The sequence below is a fragment of the Scyliorhinus canicula genome, chromosome 16 (genome assembly GCF_902713615.1).
Source record: "Scyliorhinus canicula chromosome 16, sScyCan1.1, whole genome shotgun sequence".
NCBI classification, from domain to species: Eukaryota; Metazoa; Chordata; class Chondrichthyes; order Carcharhiniformes; family Scyliorhinidae; genus Scyliorhinus; species Scyliorhinus canicula.
In genome coordinates, this window is record NC_052161.1 from 138,643,686 (window position 1) to 138,658,775 (window position 15,090).

Below are 15,090 nucleotides of genomic sequence, written 5' to 3' on the forward strand. Positions count from 1 at the left end.
TTCGTCCCCACAACCCAAAAGGTGTGCAGGGTGGGTGGATTGGCCACGCTAAATTGCCCCTTAATTGGAAAACATAATTGGGTACTCTAAATTTATAATAAAAAAATTGATGTGAAGCTGGATTTGTAGTAACGATTTGTAATTTATTTTGCAATGTCTGAGTCTCTTGCGGGGAAAAATGACTTGTTTTTGACAATGTTTCTCACCTGACACTCCCAAGAATACAATGTCAGGGAAATCGGCAGATTTCGACAGTATGAGTACATTTTAAAAACCGCGTGATTCCGTGATTGGGTAACATTTGCTAAATAATCCTCAATGTGCTAAGAATTTAATTAACTGTCTTCTCTCTCTCCTTCCCCCCCCCCCCCCCCCCCCCCCCCAACCTGGGCTAGTCAATTCCAGACCTGGAGTCACAACGCAAGTGATTTGATTTAAAATATCCGAGATCCTTCTCTGAGCCCAATAAACCTTAGTCACTCGGTTTGTAACTTTAACACGAGTAACCTTTTATTATGTACAGTATTCTAATTAAACTGACAGAAAATGTAGCTAGCAGCCTAATACCCCCCGCACCCTCCCTCCTAACTACCCCACTCCCCCCTCCTAACTACCCCACTCCCCCCTCCTAACTACCCCACTCTTCTCTCTCTCTCCCACACGGGGAAAGGGATGGTGAGGAAAATATTAATAAAATAAAAGGATAATGATCTTTGATGTACTGGGATGATTTCTGGTTTGCGTCTCTCCCAAGTTCAGCTTTCAACTTCTTTAGGCTTGACGTGGTTTTCTCTGGCAAGGTGCTTTCTCTGCAGACTTTGCTTCATTCCGAATTCACATCACAGGATGTGCCGGGCACTTGCTGCTTTCAGAACGGTAAAGCAGTTATTGTCGTTCTTTTCACTTCAGGAAGCAGGGGAGAGAGAGAGAGGGGGGGGGGGAGAGGCGAAGAGTTCCTTTCACTTCCAAGGTCTAAGCACTTCTGCCCAGTTCTCTCAGAAAGCGTCACAGAAGGACCAATCACTGACCGTTTTTAGGCAGTACTGCCCCTGGCCAACCTACTGGTTGTCAGCCAACCAATCGATCCAGCTCCCTCCAAACCTGGTTCCTAAGATCCACTCTGTGCCGAGGAGTCTGGCTTCTCCTTTCCAAAAACAAAACCTGGGAACACCGTGTCCTGACAGACAGGCAGCTTGAGTCTTCTGCTTAAAGGTACATTCTGATCATGGGCCCCAGGATCAAAATAATAAAATAAGAAGTGGGAACGAAGAAAATAAACAGGTAGGACTCTTGACTAACAACCAATTTAAGATTATCAGTTGGCCTTGGAGTGTGGTGCATTTGTGTGTATTTGAAACTACACATATGTTGTTTGCGGACAGAAAGAACATGTACACGCACTGAACCAGTTTCAGCTAAAATAAGTGAAAGCCATTTGACGGTTCATTCCTCAGGGGGACGCCTTGATTAATCAATTGAGATGCCCTGTTTAAATTTCAAACAAGTTATGGTCTTTGAACCTTCTGGAATTTTCCCGTCCAGTTGTGACATTAGCTGGGATTGTAACACAGTCGGAGTCCACTTGCCAACCAATCGGCAGTCTCTTCTAATACAGTATAATTTAGTTGGTTTCTCTTGCATTGTATTCTTGTGAAATGAACATGTACACACACTGCACCAGTGTGATGGAGTCCAAGATGAGAAGCTTCCGCAAAAGAATGTCTTTATTTTTCAGCAACAAATGGAATTTGCTTTTGACAAATGGAATTTGGTGGGAATGAGCAAAACATCAACCCATCAGGCGGACCTTTTGTAGTTTTGCCTTTCTGACGGTGTCTTGTAGTTTAGTGAAACCCAGATGGGAGTGGTTCTGATCTCTGTTCTGTCCCTCAGGTTGGGGATGAAGGAGCTGGTCACTTTGTCAAGATGGTGCACAACGGCATTGAGTATGGTGACATGCAGCTGATCTGCGAGGCCTATCACCTGATGAAGGACGTACTCCACATGGGCCACGATGAAATGGCGAAGGTTAGCATTGTCTGCCTGTGAGGTATAGCTCTGATCCAAGGACTTAGTCACCCAGTTCATTCCCTCCTGCGTGATCTGAGTACCTCCAGGATCGGGAACATTGACTTCCCTCCATCAACATGTTATTGTCCCTCTGGTTTTGAGGTAAAAGTTGGAATTTCACATTTTGATCCAATGTTATTCTGCATCTCACAATTTCTTTTCAAAAAATTATTTCCCTGGATGCGGGTGTCATTGGCAAAGTGGTATTTGTTGCCCGTCCCTAATTACCCTTGAACTGATTTGTTTGCTCGGCCATTTCAAAAGGGCGGTTAAAGAGTCAACCACATTGCTGTGGACCTGGGGTCGCATGTCGGCCGGACCTGGGGTCGCATGTCGGCCGGACCTGGGGTCGCATGTCGGCCGGGCCTGGGGTCGCATGTCGGCCGGACCTGGGGTCGCATGTCGGCCGGACCTGGGGTCGCATGTCGGCCGGGCCTGGGGTCGCATGTCGGCCGGGCCTGGGGTCGCATGTCGGCCAGGCCGGACCTGGGGTCGCATGTCGGCCGGGCCTGGGGTCACATGTCGGCCGGGCCTGGGGTCACATGTCGGCCAGGCCGGACCTGGGGTCGCATGTCGGCCGGGCCTGGGGTCGCATGTCGGCCGGGCCGGACCTGGGGTCACATGTCGGCCGGACCTGGGGTCGCATGTCGGCCGGGCCTGGGGTCGCATGTCGGCCGGACCTGGGGTCGCATGTCGGCCGGACCTGGAGTCGCAGATTTCCTTTTCACAAAGGAACCAGATGAGTTTTTATGAGAACCGAAGATAATTTCACATCACCATTTCTGAGACTAGCTTTATGCCCCATTGTTTGTTAATTGAATTTAAATTCCGTCAGCGCCCATGGTGGGATTTGAACCCAGGTCCCCAGGGCATTAGCCTGGATTGCTGGAGCGGTGACGATAACACACCCACTGACTCCCCTTAGTTTGAATAGAAAATCTCCATTTCTTCTAGCACGTCGAGTTATGAATGATGTTCTTGGTTATCTAGTTTCAACGAGCTACGGTAACTTTTTTTTTTAAAAACCTTAATTTTATTGCGGCATTTACGAGATGCATTTGTAGAATTTATGTTGGGGGATTTTGTGGAGAATCCAGATTGTTGTTTGCATAATATGTTATCACCAAAGTCAGTGTGTTATTTTATTCCACCTCAGGTATTTGAGGATTGGAACAAGACGGAGCTTGATTCATTCCTGATTGAAATCACAGCAAATATCCTCAAATTCCGGGCTCCTAACGGGAATCCCCTGCTGCCCATGATCAGAGACTCTGCAGGACAGAAGGGTACAGGGAAGTGGACTGCTATCTCGTCACTGGAATTTGGAGTGCCGGTTACACTTATAGGTAAGGTTGAGGTAGTTTCAATCCTGCACCTTTCACTGAGCACCTGTCACTACCTCTGCTGCCACCTTTTATGGGAGAGTCACCCAGTTTAGGTTAATGCTTGTGTAACCTGGAAAGCAAATCTGGCCACCTTGAACCCAGACACTGACAACCTGCCGTTGCTCAGCAACATCCCACATTTGATCGCTGGACTGTGCGGAGTTTGGGGTGAAAAGCAGCAGTCGGCTCTGTCCCACTAGATTGTCGAAGGGAAGATCAGGGAAGAAAAGCGGCCAGTGTTCCCCTCCAGGTCCCTCTCTCCCGAGTGTTTCCCCCCTCTCCCGCGTGTTTCCCCCCTCTGTCCCGCCTGGTTCCCCTCTCTCCCGCCTGGTTCCCCTCTCTCCCGCCTGGTTCCCCTCTCTCCCGCGGATCCCTCCGGATCCCTCTTTTCCGAGTGTTGCCCTCCAGATCTTTCCCCAGAGTCCTCTGCAAAGTGTGTGTGGACATTTGGGTGGCATCAGTGGTTTTGATCATTAAAAAGGCCTTTGTTTATGTCGTACCTTTCACAATCTCAGCATCCCAAAGTGTTTGCAGCCATGATAACCATTTGAAGTGTAGTCACTTTGGAAACGTAGGAATCTCAGCATCCAATTTGTGCGCAGCAAGGTCCCACACACAGCAAGGTGATGATGACCTGTCTTTGTGATGATAATTGATAGGTGGGACCGAGGAGAGATTTGAGAAAGGTGCCTTGAAACACAGGAAACGGAAGTGGTAAAGGTGTATCAAAGACAGCGGAATATGTTAATAGCAGAGCAACAGTCGGCATTCTGTGAAAGCAAAACTTAAGAGCAATTAACAGATGGCACAGGTTGGGGGCCATTGGAATTAAAAAAGGTCAAGATGGAGGAGCGACTTCATAGTCTGTAGTTGCTGAGCTCCAATATTAAGTCCAGAAGGCTGTAAAGTGCCTTCTATTTTAAGAGATATTTTACTTCCACTTGATTTAATGTTGCATCTGAAACACAGCATCTTTTAGCAGTGCAGTGCTCCCTTGGTACAGCAGTGTAGCATCATCCTCTATAGACAGCACAAATTCTAAAGGATATGGAGTTGACATCCTTCTAACCCAGAGCAATAGACCTGGAGGAGGAAACTAATCTGGTACATTTTTGGGAGGGGGGGAAAAAAGAATGTAAATGGGATAGTGGAGGGAAGGAAATACACACATCACTAAAACTAGCAACACGGCTTTGAAAGACCTTCTCAGTGGAGGGAAGGAAATACACACATCACTAAAACTAGCAACACAGCTTTGAAAGACCTTCTCAAAATGCCAACCTATCACCCATGTTCATTTGCAAAGAGAGAATTGAAAATAGGGGAAATCCTGTTAAACTTGCCCAGAACCTTGATTGGAGACACTTGGGATAATTCTGGTCTCCAGATTTCTTTTGTTTTTAAAGTTAGAGCCGCAGGTGAAAGAGGTAGTAGGGAAGATGCTGGAATCTATCATGAAAGAAGAAATAGCGAGGCATCTGGATGGAAATTGTCCCATTGGGCAGACGCAGCATGGGTTGATAAAGGGCAGGTCATGCCTAACTAATTTAGTGGAATTTTTGAGGACATTACCATAGCGGTAGATAACGGGGAGCCGATGGATGTGGTATATCTGGATTTCCAGAAAGCCTTTGACAAGGTGCCACACAAAAGATGAAGATGCATGGCATTAAGGGTAAAGTAGTAGCATGGATAGAGGATTGGTTAATTAATATAAAGCAAAGAGTGTGGATTAATGGGTGTTTCTCTAGTTGGCAATCAGTAGCTAGTGGTGTCCCTCAGGGATCAGTGTTGGGCCCACAATTATTCACCAGTTAAATAGATGATTTGGAGTTGGGGGCCAAGGGCAATGTGTCCAAGTTTGCAGATGACACTAAGATGAGTGGTAAAGCGAAAAGTGCACAGGATACCGGAAGTCTGCAGAGGGATTTGGATAGGTTAAGTGAATGGGCTAGGGTCTGGCAGATGGAATACAATGTTGACAAATGTGAGGTTATCCATTTTGGTAGGAATAACAGCAAAAGGAATTATTATTTAAGTGATAAAATATTAAAACATGCTGCTGTGCAGAGAGACCTGGGTGTGCTAGTGCATGAGTCGCAAAAAGTTGGTTTACAGGTGCAACAGGTGATTAAGAAGGCAAATGGAATTTTGTCCTTCATTGCTAGAGGGATGGACTTTAAGATTAGGGAGATAATGCTGCAATTGTAAAAGGTGTTAGTGAGGCCACACCTGGAGTATTGTGTTCAGTTTTGATCTCCTTACCTGAGAAAGGACGTACTGGCACTGGAGGGTGTGCAGAGGAGATTCACTAGGTTAATCCCAGAGCTGAAGGGGTTGGATTATGAGGAGAGGTTGAGTAGACTGGGACTGTACTCGTTGGAATTTAGAAGGATGAGGGGGGATCTTATAGAAACATATAAAATTATGAAGGGAATAGATAGGATAGATGCGGGCAGGTTGTTTCCACTGGCGGGTGACAGCAGAACTCGGGGGCATAGCCTCAAAATAAGGGGAAGTAGGTTTAGGACTGAGTTTAGGAGGAACTTCTTCACCCAAAGGGTTGTGAATCTATGGAATTCCTTGCCCAGTGAAGCAGTTGAGGCTCCTTCATTACATGTTTTTAAGGTAAAGATAGATAGTTTTTTGAAGAATAAAGGGATTAAGGGTTATGGTGTTCGGGCCGGAAAGTGGAGCTGAGTCCACAAAAGATCAGCCATGATCTCATTGAATGGCGGAGCAGGCTCGAGGGGCCATATGGCCTACTCCTGCTCCTAGTTCTTGTGTTCTTACGTAAAAAGATTTACAAGGATGACATCAAAACTGAAATGTTGGCCTATTGGGACATATTGAACAGGCGGAAGCTCTTTTCTAGACTAGATCGAGAACTGAACCGAGAGGTTTTTAATAATGAAGGGCATGATGGGTAGATGTTGAGCTGATGGTCCCAGTTGTAAGGGACTCAAACTGGGAATCGTCCTCCTCCAGGTACCTGCCCAAATAGGGGTTGGAGTCCAAGGACTTGGATTGGCCCATGATTATTCAGCACTGCAATGGTTTGCTGTTTCTGTTGCCTGGCTCACCAGGAAGCTCCCCACATTCTCACCGCCACAAGGAACAGTTTCGGAGAGCCCGACAAGTGCACGAGAGAGAAGGGAAAGGAGATTGAATGAAGAGAGACTCTCTTGGAGCTTAAATGTCAGGCGGGGCTCAGTTGGTTGGCCTGTTCCTGTGCTGTGGACTCTGGTTTGTAATAATGATCTGGGTTCTTTTTTTTAGGCGAGGCTGTCTTTGCCAGATGCCTGTCGTCTCTGAAAGATGAAAGGTTGCTAGCTGGCAACAAGCTAGCGGGACCCAAAGAAACAAAATTCTCTGGGGACAAAACTAAATTCCTGGAAGATATCCGCAAGGTGAGATTCTCGAAGGACTGTCTGAATGCGGTTTGTGGCGGACGTTGTATTTTAGTAATGTCATGTCAGACTACCTTTAAGAAATGGGGGTTTGGGGCAGCACGGTGGCGCAGTGGTTAGCACTGCAGCCTCACGCCGCCAGGGTCCCAGGTTCGATCCCATTTCTGGGTCACAGTTCGTGTGGAGTTTGCACATTCTCCCCGTGTTTACGTGGGTTTCGCCCCCACGACCCAAAGATGTGCAGGGTAGGTGGATTGGCCACACTAAATTGCCCACACTAAATTGCCCCTTAATTGGAAAAAATGAATTGGGTACTCTAAATTTATTTTTTTTTAAAAGAAGAAATGATGGTTTATCAGTGATGTCAGAGTGTGGGTGGAGCTGTTCTGTCAGCTTTTACTTTCACTTTGGGCTCGCAGCTACAGGGTGTTTAGTTTTAATTTAGATTTGGAGACGCTGCAGTCACAGCAAGATGTGTAGGAATCTCTCCAAGCTTATGAATGTTAATTTGGTGATTTCAAAGTGGTAACTGTTAGTGAAGTTAATCCTGATGTCTTTCTGTAAAAAGGGTTCTTTTTGTCTTGTGGATGTTGCAAGGAAAGATTCAGGGTTACTTATAGAGTACTGTATTCTTTGGGGAATTTATTGGTGTTGATAGTTGTAAAGATGTTTACTGTGAGTTTATAAAGTGTTAACTGGTTTCATAAATAAACATTGTTTTAATTTTAAAGTACTGTAGATTTCTGTTGCATCACACCTGCAGAGTGGGCCCGTGTGCTCCCCATAGCCACAATCTATTTAAAGTTGTGGGTCAGGTGAACTCCATGATACACTTTGGGGTTCTCTAAACCCTGGCCCATAACAGGTAAACACTGGTTTGAAATGTTGGTGCTGAAATCAGGTGTGGAATGCAGTGTGTCTGCAGCACATTCATTCCCATGCAGCCTCTGTGACGAGCCCTGATGTGATTTTGGGGGCAGTGATGGGCGAGCCAGACTCCTCCTCGTTTATTTGGTCAGTGACTGACCGTGCGGAGGTTTCAAGCCGCATTCTGTTCTGACCCACTGGTTTCTGGGGAGGTGGTTTCTGTGCCCCTGGTGGACGTGGAATCATCCGGGGACCTTGCTCCCAGGAACCACGGTAACCCTCTGGAGGGGAATGTCCCAGTGAGGATAGGATTGGGCATGCGATGGAATAACTTGCCTATTAAAGGGAATAACATCCGACTGGTAAAGATCTTTCAATTCTGATTCCCTGCAGTGCTAATTCCAATTCCCTGGTTGAGAGGTGGGCATGATGATGTCCCTCTGAATGAGCAGAAGGTGCAGGCGGACAGACTTGGATTTGCATGAAGGACGATAGCGCCGCTGTGCTTGAACCTGGTGCAATCGATTCCAGTTGTGTAGCAACTTCGCTCTGAAATGAGTTACGGTGCTATATTTTCAGCAGGATGCCTGGCTGGTGTTTCGAGATGTATCAATCTTGACAAGGCTGTGCATGCTCCCACTGTGAAACGGGATAGGCTGCAATATCTCTCTATTCTCCCAACAAACATGGATGTGACGTAAATTGTTAACAGCCCAAAATACATGTACCGGTTGCTCATGTATAATCCAGCTTCCTTATGTCATTGTGCAAGCAGGAAAAGTTACTACTTTATAGAAGTTATGACCCACGTGTATATATTTAGGAGGATTGGCCATGCTAAATTGCCCTTAGTGTCCAGAGTGGTTGGGCTGGGTGGGGTCGCAGGGTTACAGGAGTGGGGCGGAGGTTCGGGCTTAATGGTGTGCTCTTTCCAAGGGCCGATGCAGAAGGAGGCCATTCGGCCCATCCAGTCTGCAAGGTAAATTCAATATCTGTGTCTATTTAAAGTGGTGAGTGTCTTTTTGTCCTGCTTGCAGGCCCTCTACGCTTCAAAGATCATCTCCTATGCCCAGGGATTCATGCTGTTGAGACAAGCCGCTAAGGAGTTTAACTGGTCCCTGAATTATGGTGGGATTGCGTTGATGTGGAGAGGTGGCTGCATCATCAGGAGGTGAGCAATGCGCTCGATAGGCGACGCCAGCTTGCATTTATGTAGCACCTCTGACACGGTGTACGGTCCCAAGGTGCTTTGCAGGAATGTTGGGTTCCACAGCGAGCAGTGAGGGACACGAGGAGAGCGTCAGCTGTCACGTGTGGAGGAGCATGAGGAAGCAGCAGGAAATCCGAGCAATGAAGTTGTACCTAACTAGCGGCTTTGTTCTGTCGGTTATTGTGTGCATAAGCATTTACAAATCTAATAAGGAAAGATTTAGATTTTTCCTGAGATACAGGGGTTGTAGGCCTACATAAATCTCTGAAGGGTCTTCAAATGGAACTCTGGTTGTTCGATCTACAGTCAGTAAAAGAGGAAAACTGGCTCAAAAAATTCTAAATCCTTTTTTTCTGACGTTTTCAGGTAGTGTTCGTGCAGTTATTGTTTGGGAAGCTGGCACTGTTTTGAAGTTAGGGTCTCGGGTTCCTGGGTAACAGGATAATATTTGCAGGCCAGTTTTAGGCCCGTTTTTTTTTTTTTTAAAAAACACTTGCAGGGAAATATCCGTAAAAGTTGTTTTTATTTCTTCAGTGTCTTTCTGGGAAAAATTAAAGATGCTTTTGATACGAATCCGGAATTGCACAACCTGCTTCTCGATGAATTCTTCACGAAGGCCGTTCAAGATTGTCAGGTATTTGCACGCACTGAACTGAAATCGTTGTAAATATTATAGAATCATTTATCAAAATCGTTGTGGCAATAAGAACGTGAGAAGTATTAGCAGGAGGAGGCCATTCGGCCCCGCGAGCCTGCTCCACCATTCAATACAATCATGGCAATCTGATTGTGACCTCAACCCACGTTCTTGTCTGCTGCTGCCGCCGCCCCCCGGCCGGCGCCGCCACCGCCACCCTATAACCTTTGACTCCCTTGCCTAACAGAGATGTATTGACCGCAGCCTTGAATAAGGGGCTGGTTTAGCTCACTAGGCTAAATTGCTGGCTTTTACAGCAGACCAAGCAGGCCAGCAGCACGGTTCGATTCCCGTACCAGCCTCCCCGGACAGGCGCCGGAATGTGGCGACTAGGGGCTTTTCACAGTAACTTCATTGAAGCCTACTCGTGACAATAAGCGATTTTCATTTCATTTTTTCATTTCATGTATTCAATGACCCAGCCTTCCCTGCTCTCTGAGTGACAGAATTCCACGGACGAACAGCATGGGAGAAGAAATTCCTCCCCATCTCCAACTTAAATGGGAGAACCATTATTTTGGAACTGCGCCCCCCCCCCCCCCCCCCCCCCCCCCAAAACTATATACCAGCGTCTCTGTTACTGTGGGCAACGCTAAGTGATCCATTGGTGTCTACTTTTGCATCTGACACGCACTCAGTGTGACAGGCTGTGTTACTAATTCTCTTGCACGAGAGAAGTTCTTCATGCGAAATGATTTTCCCTTCGCGCAAAGTGAAAACGGGATGCCACGCCTCGTCCAGATGTCAGAATATTCCAGTGAGTCTGTCTTCTCCAGGACATTGTTCCAGGCCTGTTTGGTTCTGGATTTGGGCTCCGGTTACACTTTGGAGACTGAGCCTCTTTTACGATGTGTTCACAACAGTCACAGGTTGTCAAAAAAATGTCATGCAGACAAAATTCTTGAAACACTCAGCAGGCCCGACAGCGTCTGTTGGGAGTGAGAGTTAACGTCTCGTCTGTGCTGGCTGTCGACTGTTGACTCTCCTACTCTCGTCACAGTTTCTGACAGAGTTGCTGAATACTTCCAGCGTCTGAAAGTATTTTAAGACCATAAAACATAAGCTTTTCATTCCAGGGATCATTCTGGACCCTTTCCAAGGCCAGCACATCTTTCCTTAGATACGAGGCCCAAAACTTTTGTAAAATTCCTCCCGCCCCCAACTCTCGCACTCTCGTTCTTTCATTCCCTTTCTTCGAATACAAAATTTTAAGAGAATAACGACAATCCTCCACCAGTGCATATCCAAATCACGCTGCAAGGATTTTTGCCAGATTAACACTGAATATTTTGTCTGCAGGAGTCCTGGCGCTGTGTAATCAGCACTGGTGTGCAGATGGGCATTCCAATGCCCTGCTTCAGCACAGCTCTGTCCTTCTATGACGGTTACAGGCATAAGATGCTGCCAGCAAATCTTATACAGGTAAAGAAATGACGAGATGTATGATGTTTATCAACTCTCCCCTTCAGCTTAATTTTTTTTATGTCAGTTCTGTTTTACACAGAACAAACAGCTTGCTGAGGTTTCTCCATAACTGCTCTTAACCAAGACTTCTGGCCCCATTCAAAACAGAGAATGCTGGATAAACTGAGCAGGTTTGGCAGCATCGGTGGAGAGAGATATACGGTTAATGTTGAGTCCAATCCGACTCTCCTTTGGAATAGAAGACAGGCTGAAGTGGTTCTGCAGTAGAGTCCTATTGGATTTGACATTAACTCTTGTTTCTCTCTCCACAGACGCTGCCGGACCTGCTGAGTTTATCCAGCATTTTCTGTTTTTATTTCCGATCTCCAGCACCCGCAGCATTTTGTGTCAATTTTAAGATTTTGTTCTCCTTTTGAAGCTTGCTCGGCTGTCCGAGGAGAGAGCGTTGATATTTGAAACAGAGTTTCAAAACTTTAACCCAATAGGGTCTGGAAAAGATGATCTTTTCCGGTGGTGCAGTGGTTAGCACTGCTGCCTCACAGCACCGAGGACCCGGGTTCGATCCCGCCCCTGGCCCACTGTCCGTGTGGAGTTTGCACATTCTCCCCGTGTCAACATGGGTCTCACCCCCCCCCCACACACACACAACCCAAAGATGTGCAGGGAAGGTGGATTGGCCACGCTAAACTGCTCCTTGAATGGAATATCTTTTTAAAATGATGATCTTTCCAACTTCCATGAGGATGGTTAAATTTGCTCCGTCAATTATTTTGACTTCTGCCGTCAGTAGTTTAGAGAGAGCTCTTTAAACCAGCTGTAAACGGGGGTTATTATTCATTAAACTATGGCTTCATCTTTCAAATTGTGCATCGCATTCCAAAAGAGAGTGAGTGACTAGTAGGTGAATCTTCAAACGTAGCTACGTTTCTGTGTAAGGAATATATTACGAGGGTCAGATTTGTTTTTGAATTAATTCACGGGATGTGGGCGTCGTTGGCAAGGCCAGCATTTATTGCCCATCCCTAATCAATTGGGGGGGGGGGGGGTTACATTGGGATTTACCTTTGATTAAAAAATGGATCAAGATGGAGGAGAAGGGGCATGGTCTAAAATTATTGAGCTCAACATTCACTAATTAAATTGCCTAAGTCTTCTGATATTTTTTAGCATCTGATATTTCAGCACATTATAAATGGCGATGCTACAAGATGGTCACAGACTTCCCTGAAAGAAAGGGCTTGGTTTTTCCCAATCTGTGCTTCATTACAGCTGACGGCAAGGACATTTCTGGTTTTGACGTCACAGGCAATGCCACTAATAATAATCATCTTTATTATTGTAGCAAGTAGGCTTACATTAACACTGCAATGAAGCTACTTTGAAAATCCCCCAGTAGCCACACTCGGGCGCCTGTTCAGGTACACGGAGGGAGAATTCAGAATGTCCAATTCACCTAACAAGTCTTTCGGGACTTGTGGGAGGAAACCGGAGCACCCGGAGGAAACCCACGCAGACTCGGGGAGAACGTGCAGACTCCTTCATGTATGAGGAGTGCTCTCGGTGGCATGACCAAAATTCAGCCTTTGCTAATAGCCGAGGAGGCGGAGTTCAGCCAGTCTTAAACCGGTATCTTAGCAACAAAAACTCGTACACTGAACCAGGTGCGGGTTGATTTGGAGTTCAATTTAAACTGTTTAGGAGAGGTCAAGGATCAAACCTGTTGGCACCATGGCGCCCGCTAATATAAACGTTCTTTTGCCCACAGGCGCAGAGGGATTACTTCGGTGCCCATACGTATGAGCTGCTATGTAACCCGGGCACTTTCATCCACACAAACTGGACTGGTCACGGTGGAAATGTCTCTTCATCCTCGTACAATGCGTGATCTATGAATAGTTTGACAGTGAAACACTTTTTAGTAAAATAACTAACATTCCATGAGAGTAGATATTTTAAACAAACAGAAACTGTGTAATTTTGAATATTGCAACGTAAGATGGTTATCTTCTGCCCAGTTTAGAACCAGGGTCATGAATTTGCTGTGGATTTTCAATAATATTTTCAAGTTTTGGGCACTAATTGAATGAATAATAAAAAAAAATCTGTCTCACCTGCGATCATGGCTTTTATTTAAAACCTAATTATTGCTGTTCTGTAGTTGCAATACCAAGATAATGTTTTGTTCATTCACAGAACAACGGTGTCGTTGGTTAGGCCAGCATTTGTTGCCCATCCCTAATTGCCCTTGAGGAGGTGGTGGTGAGCTGCCTTCTTGAACCGCTGCAGTCCCCGAGGTGTATGTACACCCACAGTGCTGTTAGGGAGGGAGTTCCAGGATTTTGACCCAGCGATAATAAAGGAACTCCGATATATTTCCAAGTCTAAAGGGCAATTAGAGACGGACGATAATTGCTCGTGACGCCCACCCCAAGAATAAATATATTTTAAAAACGTCACACTAGTGTGTGGCTTGTAAGAGAACGTGCTGGTGGTATATCCCCCTCCTCATGTGTCTGCTGCTCTTGTCCTTCTCGATGGCAGAGGGTGTGATGAAGGTGTTTTAGTGCATTGCTTTGCTGCAGTGCAGCTTGTAGATGTTGCTCTGCTGCCTCTGCCGTGTACCGCGGTGTAGTTTTGTTCCTTGATGTTTTAAATTGCTTTTTCAATAATCTTAACTGACCTGATAAATAAAACTATCCAAGCCTCGTATAGAATCTACACTGCAGAAGAAGGCCATTCGGCCCATCGAGTCTGCACCAGTCCTTGGAAAGAGCACCCTACTTAAGCCCACTCACTGCTGCACCCTGTCCCCATAACCCAGTAACCCCACCTAACCTTTTTTGGATACTTGAGGGCAATTTAGCACGGCCAATCCACCTAACCTGCACATCTTTGGACTGTGGGAGGAAACCGGAGCACCCAGAGGAAACCCACGCAGACACGGGGAGGATGTGCAGACTCCGCACAGTGACCCAAGCCGGGAATCGAACCTGGGACCCTGGAGCTGTGATGCAACTGTGCTACCCACTGTGCTACCGTGCTGCCCCATATTTTTTGATTCATTCATGAGATGAGAACATTGGCAGGGTTAGAATTTATTACCCATCCCTAATTGCCCTCGAGATGGTGGTGGTGAGCCGCCTTCAATTGCTGCTGTCTGTGGTGAAGGTGCACCCACAGTGGAGGTGCAGCTCTGGGAATAAATGTGCATTAATAGAGGAAAGATTGGGGTCATTACTGCCCCAGGTTACAGAGAGCGGGGAAATGTGCATCTTCAGCAGTTAACCCGGAGGAAACCCACGCAGCTGGGCTGAGAGGTGGCGGATGGAGTTTAATGTGGAAAAGTATGAGGTGGTTCACTTTGGAAGGAGTAACAGGAATGCAGAGTACTGGGCTAATGGCAAGATTCTTGGTAGTGTAGATGAACAGTGTAGGGGTGTGGAACGCCCTGCCTGCAACAGTAGTAGACTCGCCAAATTTAAGGGCATTTGTGGTCACTGGACAGACATATGGGTGAAAATGGAATAGTGTAGGTCAGATAGGCTTCAGATGGTTTCACGGGTCGGCGCAACATCGAGGGCCGAAGGGCCCGTACTGCGCTGTTATGTTCTATGTTCTTAACTATTTATGTATTAAATTAGTGGTTTCAGTGACCAGAACTGCAGGATATTTAACCTGACATGGGGGTCAACTACCTTCAAGTGAGTGGTGACGGCACTATTGCCATTTCAAGAATCTTTGTAAATTAAAGGACAAGATCGCTTTTTGAGGCCAGGGGTGATTTTGAGCTCCTGGAAGATACTGTTCTACACCTTCATCGCTGGATACACGGTGGAGCAGTGGTTAGCACTGCTGCCTACAGTGCTGAGGACCCGGGTTCGAATCCTGGCCCTGGGTCACTGTGTGTGTGGAGTCTGCACATTCTCCTGTGTCTGCGTGGGTCTCACCCCCACAACCCAAAGATGTGCAGGGTAGGGGGATGATTGGCCAAGATACATTAGCCCTTAATTGGGGGGGAAAAGTAGT

General features: G+C 46.5%; 1 protein-coding gene across 1 annotated transcript in view; it reads left to right on the top strand.

Moving 5' to 3' along the window:
• Positions 1-13,179, top strand: part of pgd (phosphogluconate dehydrogenase) — a 36,588-nt gene extending 23,409 nt beyond the window's left edge. Inside the window, exons 7-13 of the mRNA XM_038821378.1 lie at positions 1,894-2,028; positions 3,227-3,416; positions 6,735-6,865; positions 8,770-8,903; positions 9,477-9,576; positions 10,939-11,061; positions 12,830-13,179. Coding sequence (XP_038677306.1) covers positions 1,894-2,028; positions 3,227-3,416; positions 6,735-6,865; positions 8,770-8,903; positions 9,477-9,576; positions 10,939-11,061; positions 12,830-12,949 — 933 coding nt within the window. The 3' untranslated portion in view covers positions 12,950-13,179. The remainder of the gene's footprint in view (positions 1-1,893; positions 2,029-3,226; positions 3,417-6,734; positions 6,866-8,769; positions 8,904-9,476; positions 9,577-10,938; positions 11,062-12,829) is intronic.
• Positions 13,180-15,090: the final 1,911 nt, after the last annotated feature.